Source organism: Drosophila tropicalis, unplaced genomic scaffold, assembly GCF_018151085.1.
Source record: "Drosophila tropicalis isolate 14030-0801.00 unplaced genomic scaffold, ASM1815108v1 contig_845, whole genome shotgun sequence".
Lineage (NCBI taxonomy): Eukaryota > Metazoa > Arthropoda > Insecta > Diptera > Drosophilidae > Drosophila > Drosophila tropicalis.
The window spans coordinates 12251227-12276264 of NW_027173338.1; the positions used below are offsets into that span (position 1 = coordinate 12251227).

The following is a 25038-nucleotide window of genomic DNA, read 5'->3' on the forward strand; positions in this document are numbered from 1 at the left end:
CAAATAGGCAATGAGGAATTGTGCCATGTCTATGACTGCATCTGGTCCACATTTATGTCTGCGTCTGGTCTGGTGTGGTCTGTCTTAAGGGGGGATTTCAAGTTCGCGATTATTTAGAGAGATCATATTTATATTCATAATTTGCATTTTGTTGGCAGCTTAATAACCTCATTTTTGCTTGGCTAAGACTCTATATTTATGTTGCATGCAATTTGTTTGATCTCTTCGAGCAATTTACTTTCTGTCTGACGATGTGGCAAACTCGAAGACGAAAAGAACTATGAGTGATATTCCGTTTGATGGCCACCAGGAATTAAATTTTTGGCCACTTTGAAGTATGTCTAATTGGGTGCTGGCGCTAAAAATCTTAAAACCGTTACACTAAGCAGATTTTGCCTCCATTTTGAAGCAAGTCATACACCAGACCATAAATATGTATCTGAATCTATGTATATGTATCTTCGAGGTGGTTATGGAAATGGGCAAGTACATGCGGCCATCGTGTAGCGCATTTTATGGCACCCACAAATTCCGTACTAATTGTTGCTCGACAGATTCTAGAACTGGTTTCTCGTTTCGTGTAGTTTCCTTGCCTTCCATCCTTCCCATCGAGGAGCCTCATCGTATTCGAGTAGTTTGCTTCAATTTTGCCTCAATTATTTCGCTTGTTTGTTTATGGAGGAATCTTTAATCTCGCCCAGCCTTGACAGTGGTGCTGCGATGGCTGCTGCTGGTGCTTTAGCCTGCCGGCTGCCGTATGCGTGGACACGATCTAGACAAAAAGGCAAACGACAACACCTACATTCAGCGTAGCGACATGGACGAGAATATGGCTCCTTCATACTGACTCTTTGGTCCCTATCTATGATCGTTGCCCTTGACTCTGCAATGTGGATGTGCGCCAGGTTGCCTTCCCTCCTGTCTTCCATGCATCCGCCTATTCTTCAGTTGCGGCAAACCAAGTGTACAAGTGTTTCGAAAAATGGATTATTCATGTTGTCCTTGCCAGGCATTCAGTCCAATGTTGTTGTTGTCAGTCTGGTTGAGTAAAGTAACTGGTTCATTCGCTTCAAGATGGCCATTACGATTGTCTTCTGCCTCAACTTTAACAGCTTTAAAAATGTCGAAAATTCTGGAAATTATGACTACGATTTTATAAATCGGGAAGAATATGTGCCCATGTCCTAGAAATGCGCTAAATAATCGGTTTGAATATTACCAGCTGGTTAATATATCCTAGCTAATCTTAACTTGCGAATAAGTTTAGCTATTTGCACCTTGCACGTGACCAAGTAGAAGAGTGTTGCGTGATGGAGGAGGTTGAGGCATACGTGAGAAACCCAACTACATATGTATGTATTTAGTCAGGTCAGATTGCGTTTTGTTTTTGTTTTCACTTCTAGTTCATTCAAATCAGCAGGTGAATCAGATACATTTTAGCAAATTGGGCTATGTCCCGATAGATGGGTGCACGAATAGGCTTTGCGACAAAATCTAGAGCTGTGAAATTAAGGAAAAAATAACAGTAGAAATGAAAATTGCAGGGCTTTAATTCCTATTGCCTATTGCTTTAATACACCTTACTACCTAGACCCATAAAATGTCAATTTCTGATATCTCATATTTCCAATCAGTTGTGCACATTAAGGTAAGTGGCAAGGGTCCAGAAAGGGATGATAATAATTTTGTCTGCCAAAAGATTTTGCCCCCGAATATAAAACAAAACAAAAACGAAGATGGAAACATACAAAAATAATGTTGTATTTGCACATCTAGTCCTAGGGGAACTGGTCAGCAATTCTTGCCCTTGCTTATACCATTTCATATCGATTTGTGATTGCAATTTTTGGTGGGTTGTTGCTGATTTTATGACATTGCCTGACAAGTTTATTCGACAAGAGTTTATGCACGAACATACATATGTACATATATGCATATATAGATGGTGGCAACGGTTCAGGATGAAAATATACCCCCAGCAGACCCATAAAGACAACCTGCTCCAAAATGCCAGGGGCAACAGCAGCACCAGCAACATTTAATGGCAATAATAAAGTGGCATAACATTCAACACTTTGTCTCAGTGGCTTTTTCGCTGTCTGGCCACATTTATCATCTTCACTCTCCTCCTGCTACTCGCCTTGGGCTGCCAGCCCTGTGCTGTCTCCAGACAGACTATTTTGACAAGTTATCAAAATGAAATGCAGCCAACAAGTTGCCTAGACGCATCCGCGGTGTTTCAGGCACCAGACAAAAGTGCTCCCTCCCTCTGGACTCTTCCTCCTTCGTCACTCGGTGTCATAATCTTCTACGAAACCTAGAAGTGCTTCGAGGCCAAGGCAGACGACAAGTGTATTTATGTTATGATTTGAATACCGCTAATGACAGGCTGGCAGCGGCGTGCACGGGCACACAAGCTAGCTAACAGGCTGGGGCTACATTTGGGTGGCATTTTGGTTCTACAACTGGCGTATATGGCCTGCGCATCGTCAGTGCCTCTTTCAATCAATCCCCATTTCTTTCCTTCTTGTAGGTGTTTTCACACCTTTGGAAAATTGATTTCTGTTCTACAATTGAACATCATCATTTCAGTCATGGCGTTGGGGATGGTGATGATGATGGTATCGGTTCATTTATATTTAGATCTATCTGATTGGAATGAGGAGAGTTACATGTTCATTTGCCTTGATCATATCAAACTTCACAAATTTATTAGGGCAAGAGATGTGGGCATGGGTTGATCAAGTAAGATCAATGATATGAAATAGTTTCTAAAATATGTGTTTAGAGCAAACAGATAAATTTAGCTCACGAAACCTTACAATACGTCAATGCTCATTTTACCTAAATAATATATGTATATATAATTTTTGATTGAAAGATGGAATTTAGACCTACAGCAAGAACCAACACTTTTTTGGGGTTTAATTTTTATAGAAAAATTCTTTAGTAATAAGTATTTGCTTATGTATCTACATGCAGATACCTTTTAAAATGCTGTTGAGACTCTCTATTAGATAAGTTGCCTTGTTCGACATTCAAATAAAGATGTCGCTGTGAATGAATTATGAATTATATCACGCGCCAGGGTTGCCCAAATTTGGATAAATCCGGAAAACAAATGCAAGAAAAACAGCAACATGGGCCACAACAATGCCCTAGTCAGTGGCAACAAATGCTTAGCGCTGTTCAAACACAATGACAATGGCAGTTGTCGGCGGTACAAGAAATATGTAGACGACGACTACGACCAGAGAGCCTAAACCAAAGACCAGCGACCAAAGCGCAGATCCAGATCCAATGGGGGAGCAAACCAAGTGGAGAAGTGGCATCGATATGCCAACGGCAACTGCTGCATTGTGTCTTCGTTTTGGATATCTTCATATGGCCAGAACACAGACCTATACCCAGACCCAGACCCAGACCCAAACCCAGAGCCCCATTCAGACTGGTGCCGTGCTCTGCCATGTTCTGTTCTGGTCGGTACCGATCCCAGCATTTAGTTGCATTTATTTGTTGCTATTAACTGGCGCGCTGACGCTTATCGCTTCGTTCTTGGCCCTGTCCAAGTCCCAAATACTAGACACATGGAAAAAGGAAAAGCGCGCCATGCGGCAAGAACAATTGGCTCCCAAAAAGCAAACCCAGACCACTACTACCACCCCCTTCATTACCTCAAGCAGCGATATATGGAAATATGCATAGTAGTCTCTTTCAGTTCCCCAGCAGAAACAGTGGTCATATTCCCATTTACATATATGTACATATGTGTGTACATTACTAAAGATGGTTTTCATCATTCAAAATTCAGTTTTAGTTATATGGCAACAAATGTCTTCTCTGCACCAGAAATGTATTTTTTAGTAGAAACAAAATCCTTTTTTTTTTTTTAAATTTTCCTAAATCTCTTTTACTGGTTTTAATCACTTTAAGAAATTGAAGTATCGACACCATGGTGAAACGTCAAAGTCGTAGACTTGGTCGTGGCGCACATTTATTATCGCCTTCAAGAACTAAGCAAATTCCAAGTCCGACTTTAAGTCCCAGCTAAATTCACAGAGTGATTCTTATAGTATATTCCGGTGTTTTGATTCCACTGCTACTGTAGTTAGAGCTGCTGCTGCTCTCTTCATATGAGGAGTCTCAAAAAACGCCATGTTCATATCTCAGAATTGGTCTGCGGCCTGGTTGGCGGCGTCGGCGGCTACCGTTGTCCATATCCATGCCCATACTCACACCCATACTCCTACCCATACCCATACCCATACCCATTGTGACCCCAACGAGGAGAGCAGAGAGTCAAGGTAAAAACGCGGTGGCGGTAGTGGTGGTGGTGGTGGTGGAGGTGGGGGGTTTGTGGTAGTAGCTTTTAATGTGGCTGGTAATGCTCATCGTAATTTTTCCACATTGACGCTGCGGCTGTTGGCCTGGCCCATCTCGCTGCTTTAATCTGCATATCTTCATTTGACTCTGCCGCTTTTAAATGCTCCAAAGGAGCACCGGGAGCAGGGTAGAAGCTGCGGCTGCCAACGGGTTCTCGATACTAGGGACAGTCCCCTTTTGCCAGTGGCGTTTTTAGCAAAATAATGAGAATCATGATTTCTGTTGTGTGGTTTTTGGCTTCTGCGGTGCCAGGGCGATTTTCAGTTTTTACGCCATTTTTTGTTTGTGCTGTTCATGCTGAGTTTTTCTGTGTGTACAAATTGATATGCAAATTTTTTGCTTAGTTTTCGAAGCCAGACCTTCAGAGCTGAAGAGCTAAGTTAAACTTTCGGAGACTGCTTTTGGACACTTATCGTACAAGGCTGGAAAAGTGCAACTAAGACCAACGTTAATTAGTTTTAAAGGGTGGCAAAATGAAAGGGTTCAATAGGTAGTTAGTTGTCCTGTGTCATAAAGAGGTTTAGTAACAAAAAAATCTTTTATAAAATATCCTTTTCTTTTCTGAAATGTTTGTAACATATATGTACATATACCTACCAAAAAAGAACTTTTCAAAGCTTGCAAAATTTGCTTGCTACATGCAAGCTGACGGTTTCCAGCATTTTGTATCTACTACGTTTTGATAAATCCACTTTACGTATAGCTCTTTTATTTGCCACACCTACCCCTTTAAGCTCTCTCCGACTTCTTCTTCTTCATCTTCTTCAACCTGGTTTCCCCCACACTCTAAATAAATGTGTTTGGCAAACAAGTTTCTGCACTCGCATAATCTGCATGAACCATAATTTTATTGAGAGCACGCCTGCCAATAAATAACTCCACTTCACTCCGCAACTCCCTCTTCGTTGCAGTGCCTGGGTTTGAGCCTTGGACTTAGCCTGTGCCCGTGCCAGCGGCAGCCGTGGCCATTTATTAATATGGAAATCTACAGAGAAGCCGCAGTCTCTATGGTTGAGTGTTTGTATGTGTGAGTATGTATGCATCTGTCTGTGTGCTTGAGTGTGTATGGTTGGGAGTGCTTCTGCTTCTGTGGTTGTTGCCCCAACCTCTTTCTTGGCTAAACACATTACACGATAGCAGCAAATGGGAGCCGATGGGACCAGCAGCCACTGGCCGGCATCGTCTCCATCTCCATCTCCATCGTCATCGTCGTCGTCGTCATCGTCATCATTCTCATGTTTGTTGTTGTCGTCCTCATCCTCATTGTTATCGGAATGCTGTGCCATAAGCAACCGATTCTGGCAACGAGTTAAACAGGCCGCCATCACAAAAGGCGAACTAGGGGCAGAGGCAGGGGCATAAGCAGGGCCAACGGAGTCAGAATGCAATTTCAATTTCATGTTATCCGCAAAATATTCATTTTAATATCTCTTCAATCCACACACACACACACACAACTACACAACCCGTAAAAGACACCGAACAATGCATCGTCCTATATGGGCGACTGACAAGGGGAACGGACTAGAGTTTGGGGAGGTAGACGCACACTTGCAAATATGATATCCATAAATCTCGCTAATAACCAATCCCGACCAGTGTTCAAAATGCAAATTGCTCATGTTGCCCGCCCGTTCACTCTGCCGTACTCAACTCCTTTTCGTTCCCCCGTTCCTGGGGACTTTGTGTGGTTGGCCATATTGGTGGTTGGATTTGGCCAGAGATAGAGAAAAAGAGAGAGAAAGAGACAACGAGAGATAGACGCGTTGTCGGCTTAGCATATGAAATGTTGTTGGCCTCCTCCTGTGTCTGTTCCTGCTCCTTTGCAGGCCCCCACCTAACCCCGACTGCTTCTGTGTAGAGAACATAATCCCTTTAGCCATGTTGTTGCTGATGCTGCATTCGGGCATAATCATAATGCATTCGATGTGTCCACGCACAACTCAGCCGCACTCTCTACCCCAACCATACAAGTTTGTTGGTACACTGACTGGAAACTGCCAACTGACATGCGAAAAAGGTAACCACTGCGGTGTTGGCGGTTTCATTTCGCTTCATTCAGACCCAATACAGACAACGTACACATTCGGTCCTCACCTAAAACATGGTCAGGCACCCTAAAGAAAATTTTAGGTACACTTTTATACACTACACTTATTTTTACCAGAACTGCAGAGAAGGTTGTATCTTCGACCATATAAATAAAATTGTGTATCATCAGAATCACATAATTAGATACAATTCTGCCAAGTTTCAAAGTCGGATGACTGGATTACTTGGAATATTGGTAAGGAAATGGTGCATATGTAATTATATATGTTTTTATTGTCAACATCGGACGGCATTGACCTAGGAGATGAGTTTTGGCTATTTTGAACTGTAATTACCAAATATGTATAAATACTTTTGCCTGCTTTTTTCATGTATTTTGCAGTTTTTCAAGCACTTTCAAATTGTTAAGCATTAAGCATGAAACTAACACAAAATGTGGCTATGGCTGTGATTCCGGTCAGCCAACTAACAATTTATTAAATTTGCCAGTTTACTTTGTCAAATTAGAATATTATTTATTTAAAATGTAAATATGAACAGAACGAACCACAGACGGTATTTTAGCCATTTTAGACAAAGTTGGTAAAGAGAAAGCATTTCCCTGTAACGTTTTCCCCTTGTCATCTCAGAAAGTGTGTGTATATGTGTGTGTGTGTGGGAAATGCAAACATTTATCGACACGCACATTTGTTTTGTCCCTAGGCCCGTTCCCACATCCTAAATATCCTTTGCCACCGCCATCCAGTTGACTCTCTCGTCATTAATATTTATTCCCTACCAGAGCACAAAGTGGACTGGGCGCACTTTTTCGCAAACACACAAATTGCAGTTGCATTTAGAAATGTAATTATTATTTTAATTGGACTGCAATGCTCATTTGTTTACTGGTGGCCCTGGATTGGGCAGTAAAAGGAGGCATGGGAAGGGGTAGCAAAACTATGTTTGTTCACGCCGAGGCCACAAATAATAAATGCACAAAATATTCACTGACCATTTTGATCATTTGGTTAACCGTCTCACTGTAAATATGAATAATTTCACATCAATCCACTTAGCAAATTAGGAAAGTAATTTACTAAAATGCAAATCTGTTGGAACATACAAGCTCCGCCTCTTTGCAGGTGCTGCAATTAAGTTTCTCTTCGTTTTTCACCCCCAATCAGCAGTTATCTTCAACTTTAGATTGCTTGTCTCCTCCTTTTGCATTCAAATTCAATAATTTTTTTTGCTTCCTCTCTTTGTATGTCCACTAAAAATAATGATGATGCTGGGCTCAGTATTTCCTGTTTCTGGTTTACATCACCCATTTTGTTTTTTTTTTTGCCTGAAACACTTGTTTACGAATGGCGGAAAATAACTAAGATGATAATAGCAACAAAGCTGTAACCGAGATATTCATGATATAAGCTCTATGATCCACTCTAATTGATTACCTCAGGGCACAAAAGTCACTTTAATCTTTTTTTTAATTTTTTACAATATTTAAAAAAATCTTTGATTTAATTTGGTTCCCCTCTATTCAAAGCTTAAATGAACTTTAAGTTAAACTTCGGCGTACAAGGCCGTTAACAAAATGATTTGTTTGAAGTTTGATAAGCGGATGAGAATGTCGTTGACTGACGATGGCATCGACGATGGCATCCATTGGCGAATCTGACTATCGAAATGGTCGGAATAAAGGCATGGAGGCAGGCCGGCAGGCAGGCTTGCAGCAACAACAATAACTAAATGACTTTTGTTTTATGCGGAGGATGTATGATTGCAGGCAGTTTCCATTGCAGGAGTTGGATGACAAGCCATGTTGCTGTCGTCGACATCAGCATCAGCAACATCAGCGACGACGACGACTCGTCGAGTGATCCACATCCACTTGCAATCGCTGCAATCAATACTTTGTTAGTTTTGAGCAACATGTTGCCGCCGTGCCGAGTTGTTGCTGCCGCTGCTACTGCTGATGCTGGCGATGTTTGGTATGCAAAAAGGCAACTTTTTGTTATCTTCATGACAATCATTGGCTTGGCTCATCCGTGTGCCACAATTGCTCGTTCGTTTTTGCGCTTGATTGTCTTCTGGTCCCTCTCCACCTCCTTTTATCGACGACTGTTGCTGATGTAGATGATGATGACGATGATGATGATGTTGATGGGGACAGCAGCACGAAATGGCGGCCGATTGCTACGGATACCGCTGATGTTGCTGTCGATTCACTGATGATGATGATGATGATTATTGTAGTTCAATATTTGCCTTATGGAAACATTTCGCAACCATCGTCTGCTGCCTTTGCAATTGCTGCTGTTGCAGACAAAGACAACATCAGTCCGGGACGACTTTGCCGTTTTTATGGCTGTTGTTGCTGCTAGTTGTCAGTTGCATTCGCATCAAATTAAATTGTATTTTGCAAAATAAATGAAATTAAAAGGAATGACAACAACGAGAGCAAGTGGAGCGACTCCGACTTGGACTTGCTTTCCTCTCTGCTCTCCCAGTTCATATGCAATTTATGTTCCTTTCATTGTTGTTTTTCTCTTTTCCTTTTGTCGCATGTCCGCTCATCCGTCTCAGTGAACAAGTTCAAAGAGTGTTCCTTTTATGGCCTGGGAAAGCTTCTTCTATGGCCAGTGACCAGTTGACCATGCCCCCTACTTTGGACCTGCAACAACTCCAATTGAGTTGTACACTTTTCTCGAAAGCAAATTTCCTACACTCGCAAAAACAAAGAGAGAACCACAATAGTTGGAAACTGATAATGTGATACGATACAAGTGAATGAGAGGGGAAAATATTAGTTGTAGTCAACTAAATTTGGGTGATAAAGTTGATTCACATCACGATAAGCCCATTATATATGCCATTTAATGGCTAAATATTAAAAGTATCTTCTTGTCGTGTCTACACGCCACGCCAGGCTGCTACGGCTCTCTGCCTGGGTGTCAAGTAACAGGCCACTTCCCCAATCCACCTCGATCCACTCAATTTATGAAGTTGTTTGCGCTTATTAAATTTTAAGTTAAACATTTTTTCTCTCTCCTTTTGCTTGCGGCTTAGACCGAAGACATGCAACTCCACACCACTTGCCACACTTGGCACTTGGCGACAACTTGGCGTTGCCACGAGATGCACAGATAAGATTCGGTGGTGACTGGTTACCAAACTGTTGTGTGGCTCACGGGTGGGAAAAGGGGAAGTAGAGGCACAGTTTGGCCTAAGCAATTAGCGCAGGCGCTTGAAATGTGTTGAAAGACATTTGATGAATGAATATGGCGTGTGCGAGGTATCCAATGAAGAGGGGTAGAGTGAAATGTCGAGGGTATTACGCGGAGGAGAATACATACATAGGGAGGAAGAGCGGTAAAAAGTACCTATTACATTAGGTCTGTTGCAAGAACTTGTCTCATTTGCCTCTGCTGGTTATGGCCTTAATAATTAACGGCAAACACAAATTAGCACTCTGATTGCATTAAAATTCCAGCCAAGAGTGTCGAGAGTTTAAGTGTGAAACAATCAGGGCTCGGGCCGGGATCCATGAATTCTCTCACGATCATTATCGCCAGGAGTTTAAACTAGAGCTGAAAACCAAACTATTTGGCGGCGCAAATGAAGAGACGACAACGACGAGAACCAACAGCAACAAGTACAAGGAACTAGAGTAAATGTCAATGGTAACAAATTTTGTAAGGCTAAGTTGGGCAGGCAATCCTTGGACTTGGTCTTGGGTTTGGATGTGCATGTGGATGGGGACCTGTGGCCAATTGCTCTAGTTAAAATGTTTATAACCGAATTGCAATATCTTCTTTTTTGCCCTGTTGTTTTTTTCTTATTTTGTATTGCTGCCACAGCAGCAGCCGCGTGCTCCAAGGTGTTGAAAAATTGCCGACATCGGCACCTCCTGGTGACACGCCCCAATGGCAACAACTACAACAACAACAACGCCTCTTCGCACTTGTGTCACGATCCCAGGCTTTAGCCAAAGCCACAGCCATTGTTGGTATCTAAGAATAAGTAGAAGACGTCGAGCAAGAGAGGGTGAGCAGATTGGTAAGTATGTTAACTGAAAGAGCTTTAGAGCGGCTGATCTCCTAGAGATTGCGGCACTTTTTGGGCCTTGGACATCATCGTCGTTGAATCGAATGTAGAAATTGATGACCGCTCCAGCTTCACCTCCAGCTAGACTAAACCTGGCCGCCAGCTGCGTCTATTTAAGGCTGAGATTTTTGATTGTCATGCAGAGATATGCCAACTCCTCAGTCGCAGCCTTGGCAGCTCACAGCTTGTCCAACATTGTTCATACTCCCCAGTCTCTCTCTCTCTCTCTCTCTCTATCTCAGTCTTTTTTTTTTTCTGTACCTCCATCTCTCGTTTTGAAAGTATAGAATTTAGCAGGCGGCGGCGTTGCTCGATTGATGCCACTGGCCTAGCGAAAGTGTCAATATAATTGGCCAAAATTGATAGTCGGATACTTCTAGCCCAAATTAGGCAGCCGCAACCATCGTCCACCAGTTCTGCATAGTCACTTTTTACGCCCCTACAGTGTCTCTTAGCCCATGTACCTCCCACCATAAGGAAGTTGAGATGTGTCGACACATTTCAATCAGATTTCATTTGTGTGCGGAAAAGCCATAAATAAATGACAAAAACCATTTCATAAGACTTGCCGCATCTGCCACTTGCCACAAGATAGACCCGAGTCGGACTCAAACTGGAAGTCTAAGTCGATTCCCCCCGATTTCTGCATAAATATCAGAGAACTAACTCGTTTGCATTCGGCTTGGCGGGACTTTCACATTGTGACGTATTTATGGATATCAAGTGCCACAATTTCTCCACTCGCGGATTCATCTTTGTCCCACACTATAGAATCCCATAAACAAATGCAATTTCCTTTTCGAAATGACAACCGAACAAACCAACAAACAAACCACGTCTCTAAATATAGAAGGAAAATTAAAGTAAGTTATGGCCTGACTGGTAGCTACTTTTGTTTTGCGAAAGCCATTTGTGTTGCCAAAACTTTTAGTTATGTTGGTTAATATTTTCAAAAATCTTGTACACTGGATGAAAAGGCTTTTTAAACATAGCCAAAAAAGTATTTTTCATTAGTTAAAGACTTCTTGAAGGTAGATAAACAAACAGTTATTCTTTCTGTTGTCCTCAACAATTGCACTTTAAGTGTTGACAATAATGTGATACTTCCCGTTGAGGAATCCCTCAATTGCCTTTGCTTTGCCATCGATATATCATACCCTGGGAATTTTCGACGGAATGGCATACAAAAATTTGTGGCTTCTGGTATGGCTTAAACGTCGTTTAAGCCAAATTGACCGCATATCAATTATGAAATTGAAATGTGCGCTAAAGTGGATGGAAGAGCAAACGAAAAGAAGGCAAGAGGTTGGGGGAAGCCTCTCATTATGCCGATAATTAAAGTTTAACTGAGTTTTCTCACCAAGCCGATCGATTTCAGTTCTGGCATCCGGTCGGTATGGGTCGCCCCAGAGGGCGTGGTGTAGCGGTCAGATATATTTACACTAAGTATACAATATATTCGAAGCGGTTTTTTTCCAGCTTTTTGTTGTTGTTGTTGTTTCTTTTCTGTTTTTGTTGTATTCTTTTACGTGGTTCTCTGGCGGATATGAATGCAATTGTTGCCCTGTTGTTTGGCCTTTTGTTGTCGCTGTGTGAAATTAACATATCATATATATATACATATAGAGACGAATTCGTTTGGGGTGGGGAGTTTGGAGTAGTGTCGGCTTTTAATGTAAATCAGAGCGAGCACATTAATTTCACAACTTTGCTCAGAATGCCGGTGAAGGAAGTCGCACGCTCAAAGAGCCTTTGCCTGTAATTGAATATGATGACACGCATGGACAATGGTTAAAGCCAAGTGGGCACAGAGGGCGGTGGGAGGGTGAGGTCAATTGGACTTTGAGCTCAGTATTGAATGGGTTAACATTTCGGTTTTAGGGCGCGACAATTTCAATTCCCCAAACGGAAATGTATGTCTTTGATTTCAGCATATCAATTTCTCAGACACCCAGGCACACAAATAGACGGAGAGACGTCGGCAAGGGTTAATACGTGTATATAGTATGTACTTATCGGTATATGGCAAATGCTTTATATCTTCGTTTGTTGTTTAATCAACGTCAATTGTAAACAACGGTCAACATTTGAAGTTCATGTGGCGATTGCATGGGCGTGTGTGGGAGGGAGGGTTTCTGCTTGAAGGTTGTATTTGCTCTTGGCCTACAACCGAACCTTACCCCACACACTCTGCTCTCTCTTTCTCTCTCTCTCAACTCTCGAAGCCCCCTCTTTCTCTTTGTAACTGCATGTTTGGAATATAAGGTTATTTCATTGTTCAAGAAGCATCATACATCTTGGCTTCTTGAAGTTCAGTGAGTACAAATATTTGCACTCAAACACATGCAGAAATCAAGCAACAAATACATATTTATGTATGTATGCATGTAAATCTATGTGTTTGCAGTCTATATGAGTTGAGACATTTGAAAATATATATTGTCCATATAAGAAACATAATGTTTACATAATTATTTAACATGGGCTGATCCAGAAATTCTTAAATACTAAATTAATTTCTATTGAGTAAATTAAATTATAAAGAAAACGAAATGTATTTTGCCAGCACCTTGTATTATTTAAATTGGCCCTTAAAATTCGTAACTGTTTCATCCTAGTGAAAAAGATATTGATTTATTAAACTGATTTTATAAGGTTTTATCTGTTAGACACGTTTATTTGAGAATATCATAAAAATTGATTGCATCTTTATTTTTCACGAAATGAGTTTTCCATTCCAACGATTTCCATACGAACATTTTCAATTGTGTTGTTTTCCATTATACATTTATTTATATTTTATTTCATCTGCATTTTACAATTGGCGCACAGATTGTTTTTCAAGAAGAAGTAGTAGCATCACTCATAAATACTTCTATATAACAAGTCGATATAAAGGTTTCGCCCACTTGTCTTGTGCCTCTGTCTGCTTGATTGCTTTATTGTGGTCTTTTGTTGAGGGCCACATGCAATAACAATAAGATACAGAAAGACAGTGGAATTGAGTGGGCTGGTTTGGTGGACGAGTAGAATATTATTTGCTAGCAATAACTAATCGACATATGCCTGAACATGTTCAAGTGGCAGAGGATTTTGAACCTAAGCTTCATATGGATGTGTCTTCTGCCAGTTACATGTATTTAATGATAAACATCACAAAGGGCAGACTCCAATGTCCAAAGCACACACAGATACATTCACACATACACAAACACAATCCCTCGCAGTTGTATATATGTAAATTCATAGGTGTAGACAGTAGGAGACATTGAAATTGAACTTTAGTAAAGAAGACTGCTCAACAAATTGGACAACTTCTTAAGCAGAAAACAACCCTTCCAATAGCTACGCCACTGTCTGCAGGATAATTTAGTCATGTGTGTATGTATGTGAGAGAAAGAGGGAGAGAGAGAGAGAGAGCTAGTTTGTGGCTGTCCTTATGTAAATTGTGATTTTGATGCATTGATATAACAATCAATATTTAAATTGACCACCTGCCCTGCCCTGCCCTGCACCCTCCTCCAACGCTTTACACTGATAACCAACAATTAGACGATAAGCAGCATCGACAGAAACTAAACTGCGGTTCGCTCGTATATAAATATTTGTATACTTAAGGTTTTCCATTCAAAATACTTTCTCAATTTCCCCAGGCAAGTAATTGGCATCTAGGATATCGATATGTTTAACCCCCTTGGGGCGAATTCCTTTAAGCTAATTATGAGAGATTTTCCTTTTATAAATGTTTGTTGTTTTATTTTTTGCCTAATAGGCTTAAAAACGGTAAAAGCCAAGTGTTTCGGGCTGGGGTCATGCTGACTGAGCAACAGTCACCAACCAGTAAAAGTCTTCCCGGAGGGCAAAAGGAAAGCAAGAAGAAAAAAAGAAGCAAATAAGCCAAGTAAGTAGACTGAAGGGTTAATTAGAAGGATAATTAGTAAGTAATCGGATATGTCAACAATGTTTGATGAAGACGACGACGAAACAGAAGAAGACAAAGGCAAAAGGTATGAAACTTGGCTAATTAAATTTGCCAACCAAGTGGAAAAATTATGAGACGAAAATTTTATGACTTTTGTTTTTGGCCAGGGACTTGGCTTTTGTTTTGTTTCTTCCTTTATGAGAATTTTAGTGTCGCTTGGAATTATCCCCAAATAAAACGAGCAAATTATGAATAAAAATCAAGAACCCTGGAGGTGCAGCCTTAATGGCGCCAAACCAAAAATAAAAACTCGATTTTGCAACATTTTGCCAATTAGAGAATTATTAAAGTGTCGTTAAATGTGAGTATAGTGTCATAAATACATTCGGTATGTACATACATACATACGTACACATGTCAAATAAAGGATGCCCCCCATCTCGAGTGGCCCTGTGTAGATTGTTCTTTATAGGGTGTTCATTTCCAGCCAGTCTACTGTATCTGTATCTATATTTTCCCATCAATCTTTAATGGGTAATCTGAGGGGACAAAAAGTATTCAAAGAATATTGTGATTTACGTTTAAATGAATATTGAAATATTATATCCATATTTATTGGCTAGCTCAGCCAAAAGGGAAATTGAATTGTATGAATTTAGTGCTGACCATCAGCAGAAATTACTTTTATGATAAAAAAAAGAAGAATAAGAAAAGATAGAGACACTGCTGACCAACCCCCGCCAAGAAATCACTACGAAGGACAAAAGGCAAAGGACCAGACTCCATGCCAACTGAAGGAAGAAGCCAGCGGACTATCTCATATCATAATAAGCGCTCATCAATTTCCATTAAATTTAATATGTCACTTTTGTACTGGGACATGGACATATGGTCTAGATGGAAGATTTGGTGGACGCAGCTTTGAGGATGGAGGACATCATCGTAAAAAAGTGGCCATAAAAAAGCTTTTTCATAATTTCCTCTTCAACTGCACAAAGAGCAAAACAGAGAGTGGGGGAAAGGAAAAGGCACTCAAGGAAAAGCAAAAAAGCGGAAATAAAATATGATATGAGCTTGTAATAGATTTTTATCACATTTTCCAGGCCAGCACTCCACAAACAGGGGAGGTCAGTGTGGGAGTTGAACCGGTAGAGTGTCTCTATGGCTAGTGGTCATTGAAACAAATGACCGTGCTAAGTGAAAGTTTTGATTTATGCTGAAATAATATACGCCAGGGACTCGATAAAAAGGAGTTGAATGAAATTGACTTGGAACATGCAAAAAGATTGGAAAATACCTGGACAGAATGCATTCCAAAACTGACTCATCGAAGTGAGGCAAAAAATTGCGCAACTGGGTGGGCTTTGTAAATAAATCAAAATTAATTAACCACATTCAAAAGAAAATATAAAAGAAAGACATTTCGCGACATTTTTAGCACACATTATCTCCAGCTGCGTTTAAACTTTTGTCTCCTCATATCGATACTTCCTTCAATAATTGAGGTATACCTCTACATATGTGCATCTCCATTCGCAGTTCATCCCCTTCCCGTTTCATTGCTGGTCGGTCCGACTACGGGAGCGCCCGGCTAATAAAACTTTTATTACACCAACAGTAACAACAACAACAAGACGACTCGAAATGGCAGCAGACACATAAAATGACCTGCAGAATGTTTCCAAGGAATCATCCATCCATATCCATCGATGCATAATCTGACTATATGTTCTCGAATGCAGAAAGCATAAAGTCGACAACTGTTGTGGTTTTGGGGGCGGAGTGACGCGAATGTATTTTCCATAATTGATTAGTTAATTCTCGTTTTTAGCAGGCAATTTCACGAAATTATTCAGAGATAACAGCTGAAAACAGATCTCACAAATGCGAATAGCTTACATTGTAATAAGGGGGAAAACCTTCCTCAAACCTAACAATTCAAAACTGAAAGTGTTTATTCAATAGACTTTATTGATTAAACATAGATTCTGAAATGACAAAATTTATAAATGTTCCCATCTGATATCTACGATTCTACACAAACATGGTATATAAAAAGCATTCACGAATTATATTTTTCCCACAATAAAATTATCAAAAATATGTCCGACACTTCTTGTGCTTAATATTCATATATACATACATATAGTATAAAGATTGTTTTGCATTTTGTTGACAAAAGAAATGTACACAGATGTGAATTGGCTTGTCCCAGTAACCGCAATCCTACACTTCCCACCCTCCCGGCTAACCGTCCTTTCCTCTTCGTCCATGACCAAATATGTAGGCCCAAATAAAACACGGATAAGATCTACGAGCAAAACAATTCGTTTTTGACATTTATGATGAAATTTCTTAAATCAACTGTCATGTACGACTGTCATATTGAATAATTTCGGTGGCTTTATGAGGCCTGCTGAACTGACTGTCCCCCCACCTAGGGGGGGAGGGGTCTTTTGGGGTATCGTACGGTCTGTACCGGCACTTGCCATGCCATGCATAATTTATGGCAACATTATGATGGCCAAAACCAAGTGAACTCATTCTAATTAAAGCCGAAACCCAGCTGGGGCTACCGGAGCTACTACGTGAGTTGGAGAAGAAGAGTTGGAAAATTATATACTCATATATACCTATATTAAATCGTGAAGATGTTGTTTTTGTGGACATTAAAAATGCGAGACAGGCACAAAATTTAATAATTTCGCTTTTTTTGTTTGGCCCGATGAAACTGGACTGGAGTCGAATTCATTCGAGGGGATGAGAGTGGAGCGAGTGGACCTGTGTGTTTATGATTTTATTATTCTCATTTTTAATGACAAACAATGATGATGACCAATAAAGATATTAAAACGGCGCATGAAATGTGCCTCCGAAATGGTTTCATAAATGGCTCTGCACACGCCTTTACAATGGCCAGCCAAGCCAAGGAAGCGCAGGGAGTGGCGCAGGCCGAGGGGCAGCCGAGTCGAGTCGAGGTCTTTTGGGGTTTTCCCCCGTCTGCATATGCTGCGAATACAAATTTTGTGTTTGATTATGGTAGAGATTTTTTATTCGTTTCTTCGAAATGAATATGTAAGAGCATTCGCAGTCGAACTTCGCCTTTCCATTTTCGGCGTTTATCGGCGTGTGGCGCTCAATATTTTTTTGTTCTCTCTCTGCGAATGCATTTGACAGTACACTGGGAGAAAGCAGAGTAATTTTTAATAATTTATTGGAAAAAACACACAACTTTTACGCGCAAAAAAAAAAAACAAATCGTATTGCCATTTCAAAATATTTTCAATCTCTATATCTGTGAAGTTTAAGTGCATATGATTAAGCAGTCCTCTGTGAATGAAATCGATGGTAGTCCATGAGATCTTGTGCCCAAAGAAAACTCGAAATCGTAAAGATCTTCACTGCGTTGGCCAACATACACAAAGAACAAATGAAGTCGGTGGTGGTGGAGGAGGAGCCGGAGCCGAAGCAGGAGGAGTGGAAGTAGAAGAAATCAGGCTCAGATCTTTTTCGGCCCACCTCCACACCGCTCGCAATCTTTACCTCACTCTCTCTCTCTCTCTCTCTCTCGCCCTCTCTATCTCGCAATGTTCCTGGTTGATGTGCTGTGCAAAGGGAGGATGAGATGAACGCGGTGTGTGTTTTACGAATCACGGATTCGATGTTTCGCATGAATACGTAATTAAATCTATAAATCGGCCAATTAAAATGCTTTGATATCGTGACAACATAACATTGGACATTGTCGACGATCAGCGGATCGCAGAGAGGCAGCTATTGCTGTTGAGGATTAAAAAAAAATAAAATTATTATACGATCAAAAAGATCAGCAACGAATTGAGGTGGACAAGAACCACTGGATTCTTGGCGGCTAAATATATATATAAAATTATTATACGATCAAAAAGATCAGCAACGAATTGAGGTGGACAAGAACCACTGGATTCTTGGTGGCTAAATATGTCGTAGGCATTCTTTCCAACGTTTGTGACACAACAATGCAAAATACATGAGTTTTAATTGTCTTGGCAGAATGAAAGAATGATCACTTCATATTCATAGAAAACCAAACAGCTAATCTTCCGAACCATAAGCATTATGCTTAAAGTGTCGCCTACCTCTTTCTCTGTCTCTAGAAGCAAAGTGACAAACTGGCCAATTATAGAAGCAGCAGAGTTTAGCCGATCTCTAGACGCAAACGACGACGACATATGCAAATGCTAAGCGCCACCCAAAGTCACAAATGGCAGCAATTAACAGCCAAGAGATAGGCATAGAAGCCAGCTTAACTAGCAGAATTGCAACTGAAACTGGATCTATGCCACCCACTCATGTACACACACACAAACACACACACACACGCAGACCCAGACACACAGCGGATGAATTAAGTAAAGCCTTGATCTTCAACGATTAATCGCAACAAGTGAGTTGCTAAGGGATTGCAAGAGGAGGACTAGAAAAATTTTAATTTTCGATTTTTTCGACTGGTCATGGCCATGTTGCTGTTGCTGTTGGTGGCGCCGTTGCCTCCTCCGAAGGGCTGTTGCCGCCAATCGAAAACACATTTGTCGCCAGCAGCGACAACAGCAACAACAATGCGCAGTTCGTGGGCTGTTTCGGTGAATTCTCAACCAAATCGTTGAGATCGTGAGAGTTTTCGTTGGTGCAATGGAGCTCATCCGCCGCAGCAAGGCACAGGATCCCTATGCTCAGGCCATCCCTACCATCATCGCATGTTGTTGTTATTGTCATCATTTTATAATTGTCGTTGTAAGCTAAAGCTCGGCCATGCTTGCTGTTGCTATTTGCAGTTGTTTTTGTTGTTGCTGCTATGTGCTCTTGCAGCCCCAAAGCCAATCGCAATGCCACAACAACGACGACTGCCAGACGCCGTTCGAGTTGTTAGCTTCATTTGTTGCGGCAACTCGAAGGCTCAACTTAAAGCCATCCAAACTCAACCAGGTGCGGCCGGGTGACTACACAGTAATTGCACAATAAATTCATCAATATCTAGTTCACAACGCGAATTTTAAAGCAAAATACTAAAGATTGCAAAGAATTAACTTCTCTTTACAAATTTCTCTTACCTTTTTATGCACTATTCCGCTCCTGTACAAAAGGACACAGCCTGCATTCTTCTTCTTGAAAACTTCTCCTCCTGTTGTGTTGTTGTTTGCAATGAGCGCGAATGCGAATTCTTCTGCGTTTCTGTCAGCTGGCTAAAGTTGGAGTTTGTAGTTGGTTGGAGCAAAGACTCAGCGAGTCAAAGACACAGATGAAGCTTTAAGCCTTCTCCTCCAAGTTCACCTAGTGGCAATCGCAGAAGTTGTTGCTGTTGTTGGCTTTAAGTGGGCTCTCTCTTCTTGGCCCCCCCTTCTACTTGCTGACTTCGAGTTATTTTTGTAACTTGTTGGAATTTTTGATTTTGTTCATGTTCGTCGTCGGCTTCGGAAATGCTCGTTTATGTTTTCCATAATTTAAATATGGTTGGAGATTCTACACTGGCATTGGCCATAAACCCAATGGCCAGAAGATGGCCGCGAGCCAAGGGAATCCGAAAGTGGGGAAGCGCGAGATAAACATCATCGCCTTTTGCATTCGAAAGTAAGGATTTTTTACTTCTTATTGTTAGTAGGAAAATGCGGGACTTGGTTACATAAATTGAGATGAATCTTTATGACATGTCAGAAACTTGGCTATAAGTTCGTCATATACTTCATAAGACTGCAATTTATTCCTTAACACAAATGATGATATAGATTGTGTATGTAACATCCGATGTTGCACATAGAAATACATAGATGCTAATTGCCACTAAGAGCTTAAAAGGTGTTTTTGCCTTTTTTTTACTCTCTGGCCATTTCACTCTTTGGACTATTATCGCCAAAATTCTTGCTATTGTTTAAGCCAACTCTTTGGCTTCGGTGTTGCCAATGTCGCCAGAGAGTTGCCTTCGCCTTTGCCATTGGCTTTGGCTTTTGATTGTCTTGTAGACGTTGTTGTTCGAATGAAATTCACGGCTTGTATTTTGTTACGTTTTGTTTTGTTGGCAACTTTTTGTTGCAGTTGCAATTGCCATTGCTGTTGCTGTTGCTTTTGGGTTTGCCGTTGCAGCTAGTTACGGCTGCTGGGGGTATTGTTCCAGAGAGCTGGGAACGGCGGCTGCTAATGACAATCTCATAGACGTTTCCGCAGTTTGTCGAAACTGTTTGTACTCTGTCTAAATAAACATGATTTGAAACACAATTTTTTCGTTGTCGTCTTTTTTGGTTTATTCCAAGCTCCCGTAACTGGAGGAGCATTGTCCCGGAGTCTAGCCACAACCTTTCGAACCGATTGGCCGTCCTGGTGGCGCTTGGGCTGGTTGCATTAAACACGCACCAGCACCAGCATCACAATCGATTAGAGACATAGTCCTAGTCCCTGTTCTCTAGTCTCTGGCCTCGGGCATGTTAGGAATTTCCACGAGTTGTGTAGCCGCTGACAACTGTCGCCAACCTGTTGACCTGCTGCATTAGCTACGGCCTTTGCTGTGGCTACCGGTTAATGCTGACTTCAAAGTGTCCGAGATGTGCGCATCTCCATTGCCCTTGCCCTGGGATCAAACACACAGTAGCTAAAGTTCTTGCTAAAGTTGTTGTTGTCGCATGTTCAACTTTGATTTGTGCCTATTTAAAAATTGTTTTTGTTCGACTCTAATTTTTGGTTTTTTATTTTCTGCTCGACTGGAGCCGGTATCGGTGTCGATGTTTCACCTTCATCATAGGCTAGACCGAGGGAATGTCCAGACTGTGTTGCTGTTGTCTCGACTTGTTGTTTCTGCAGTTACTGCTGGTGCTGCTGCTGTGGTTATCGCCTCTGTAAATGCCTTGCCAAAACAAGTGTCAGATGCACATAATGGGTACAATTACTTACTGGCCATTGAAAAATAAAATAAAAATTGTGTAAAATTCACATTTTTACCAACGAGCCTAGTAAGGATATATTGTATTTAGTGTCCCGCCCAATTATTTCAAAAGCTGTATCGGTAGATATAATAAAATAGTAAACACGTTCGACTAGATGGATTCGTTCGAATTGGAAGCTTTCTTTCAGCCTTTGGGCGTATACTTGAAATTATAATTATAGATTTCATTGACAGATCATTTAGCAGGTAGTTAAACCACAGAAAGGAATTTCCATTTCAAAGCACCGCCTTTGAAGTACGCTGTCATCATGAAACACTGTTTGAAATAACAAAACACTAACAATAAGTTGTGCAAAAAGAAAAAAGTAAAACCAATTAATTTTAGTCTTTTTTAAGACCATCTGGATTTTAAGATCTCTTCAAAATAGGAGAATTTTCCATAATGTTCATCTGGATGGCTGTCGGAATGCTGCTTGCATAATTCATCTTTGAAAAGATAGCAACTATTACTAGGTAGCCAGGTGTACTGTATGGGTGGGGGGTGTCGGGAGGTTTGGGAATTAATCTATCAAATTGAGAATGGAAAAAACCAGCCATGACGGCAATTATTCATTCATTCATAAAGAGATCAGGCAAATAAATAAATAAACAAATCGTTTCAGGCCCAACTGACAAACAATTGATCTATGCCATCCATATCCATACTATATATGCTCTCCCCGCATTGCCGTACCAGCAACCTCAGAACTGACGTCACACATTGCCCAGGCCCCTGGGCCTCAGGGAGTGGGCGTGAGTTGAAAATGAATGAAAAATTCTGTTTATAGACAAATCGGGGATGGGGGATGGGCGAGCAGCATAAGGATGGAGTGCGTATTGGGTGCGTATCTGTACAATTTCAAATTATTAACTGTGGAAATTGTTGTACTACCATTTGTTTATTGTGATCGAAGCTCATTCATGGTAACCATGGCCGAAATCAAAAAAAAATAAATCACCAAATGATTTTGCAGTTGTCTCAAAATATCTACAATATTTACTACGTATGTGAGCTCGTTCTGTGTGTGTCTGTGCCAGAACCAGTGAGAGCATCCGGTCATAGCCCGATGTACTATTCGTATACAGGTACAGGTGAGCTTTCCAGCTCCAGCAAAGCGCGTTTCCGGCGGCATTTTGCATACACAACAATTTAAATATTCATTAATTTTATGAAAATCGAAATTCATGCGAAACAAATTGAATCGAATTCTCAATCGCATCGTATTCGAATACAAATCGAAGCCAAAATATACAAATTTTCGCTACCCTGTATCTTATAAGTAGGGTGTATGAGAAGTTTAGCACGTAATTAGCATCAATCAGTATACATTTTATAATTAAATTGTCACGATAAACTTAGGCATAAGAATAATGACAGCAGCTCTTTTATTAATAACTAACTTAGTGTGACTGGTTGATGCTAAAATGATCCCAAGATGATTCATTCATATTAAAGGGTATCTGGTGGTCGATGTTATAGGCATATTTAGTTGACTGAGTATAGTTGGTGCTGTAAAAACTTCTGATTGCCCTGTTGTCGTAGCTGCTACTGTATCTGAGGGGGTTTCTCTCTTTTGTCTTTGGTTCGTTTTGTTTTACCGAAAATTACGAATTCAATATATAAAATTATTGGGCTTGGTCGATGCGATCGATGCTGCTTGGCTATTCGAGCGTTAACAAATATTATTGTTCATTTTGCTGTTATTGTGATTATAAATTTTCGTATTTGTGTAAACAGAGACAAAAACAACAGCAACAACATCAGCCAACAGCAATTTGAGGTGCAGCCTGTAAATTATTGTGCAGGTGAATTTCAAATGGGTTTTTGTTATTTTTATTTTAATAACGGAAATACTAAATTAAATATAAAAATTTCAAATAGGCAACTTGATTGATTTACATTGTTGCAATTGTTTAGCTTTCGGAGAATGGATTTTGGTTGGTTGCTTGCCTGTTTGATTTGATCACAAAACACACCCAAAAACAACAAATAAGCGAGAAAGATATATATACACCACATGAGTCTCGTTCTACACAATTATACAAGAAATTTACTATCCATATAAAACAAAAACAAAAAAAGGCAATAAACAATATGGGCACATGCCATTTACATATCAATGAAGCGATCATTTCATTGTTTCATTTATTTATTTTTTGTTTTTTTTGGATTAGGGCATGGAGTTCCAAATGAATGGTTAAATGTTTCTTGTCAAGATGACAAATTCAGAATTGATTGGACAGACTGTCTAATAGCTAAGTTATGACTTGTTATCGCCCAACCAATGCAAGTATTCCCGATATTCACATGTTGCATTTTCATATTACCCACAAATACATTTTAAAAACTTTGCACAATAAAAATAATTAAGCATTTAGCCCACCATAAAATCTGAAATCCAAGGAGATCTTTGCAACATCATTACTCGCACCATGGTGTCATCGTCTTGGTCATCGTCAAGAATCCACAAAAAAGTACAAATAACTTGAGAATTGTAACAAATCATTGTCATTTGCCGTTGACATTGCCATAAATGCGAGCGTTTATGAAACATAATTTGATCGAACCAAATGCCTCAGTGTCGGCTTTGACGTTGACACCACCACCGATCCACGGATCCAGCGAGGCCCCAAGACAAGAGATGTCCACAGATAACAGGTCCGAAAACAAACATCATAAAAAAGTGCGTGGTTTTTGTTATTGTTGTAGCTGTTTTTTGTCTTTGAAAGACCGCACCGCGAGTGGCACCGAAAAAGTGCTCATCTCCTCCTCATCTCTCGAAACCTCAATGAAATTGGCTTTCTTCGTCTTTCAGTTGCTCGGTGGCTCGTTTAGCGCTCATTTGCGGCAAAACTCGGACATGGAAGTCGTGTGGACGACGACACATAAATTGCGATTAAAATGATTAATGCTTAACGCACGGCGCAATGTTAATTGCCAGCTGCTCCAAAAGCCCCAATGGAAGATTCAAAGACAGAAACTTGGCCTCAGATTCTTCAAGCCCCGGTCTATGTATGTATATATCCGTGTATTGGTCGGTCCAACTATTTGCATAAATTTGTTTTGACGCTTGTAATGAGCTGTTTGTGGCATTTTCACTGGCCACTATCAAAAAGTTTTTTATCGGGGGAGCCTCTCAGACTTAAGGGGCAACAATAATTTCCATGTTTGCTTTTCCCCTTGTCTTCTGCTTCTTTTATATGGATATGTTTCTTCTGTCTTCTCTTTAACATATTTGAAATTATTATAAAGCATCTGTTTAGTTAATTTTACTAGTAGATAATCTTGAGACTGACATCTTTCTGGATAGTTTTCAAGCTAATGGAACGGAAGTTGCGGCCCATCATCGCTTAAGATTCATAAGTGCCAAGATGTTAGATAAAATTAAGAGGCTGTTTCATAAAATGTTTAAAAAATAGGTAGAGAAACCATAAGGAATCGTTTTCTCTGAGGTTGAGTTAGCTCTCAGGCTCCAATTGAACTTCAAAAATCATTTAAACACCAATCAGTCTATAGATAAAAGAAAAACTTTTAAAATGTTGGATGACTCCCAGCTCTTTTTATCAACGCAATGTATTCTTTTTTGTTTGTTTTTCTTTCTATTGCAGTGAGGAAAAGGAAATAAATTTACCGCATACAAAAATT

At 40.4% G+C, this 25038-nt stretch overlaps 1 protein-coding gene across 1 annotated transcript in view; it reads left to right on the plus strand.

Moving 5' to 3' along the window:
• The first annotated feature begins 4222 nt into the window (after nt 1-4222).
• The window catches only part of LOC137580890 (angiopoietin-related protein 6-like), a 42827-nt gene continuing 22011 nt past the window's right edge, over nt 4223-25038 (plus strand). The window contains exon 1 of the mRNA XM_068295036.1: nt 4223-4345. Within this exon, the coding sequence (XP_068151137.1) occupies nt 4223-4345 (123 nt within the window). The remainder of the gene's footprint in view (nt 4346-25038) is intronic.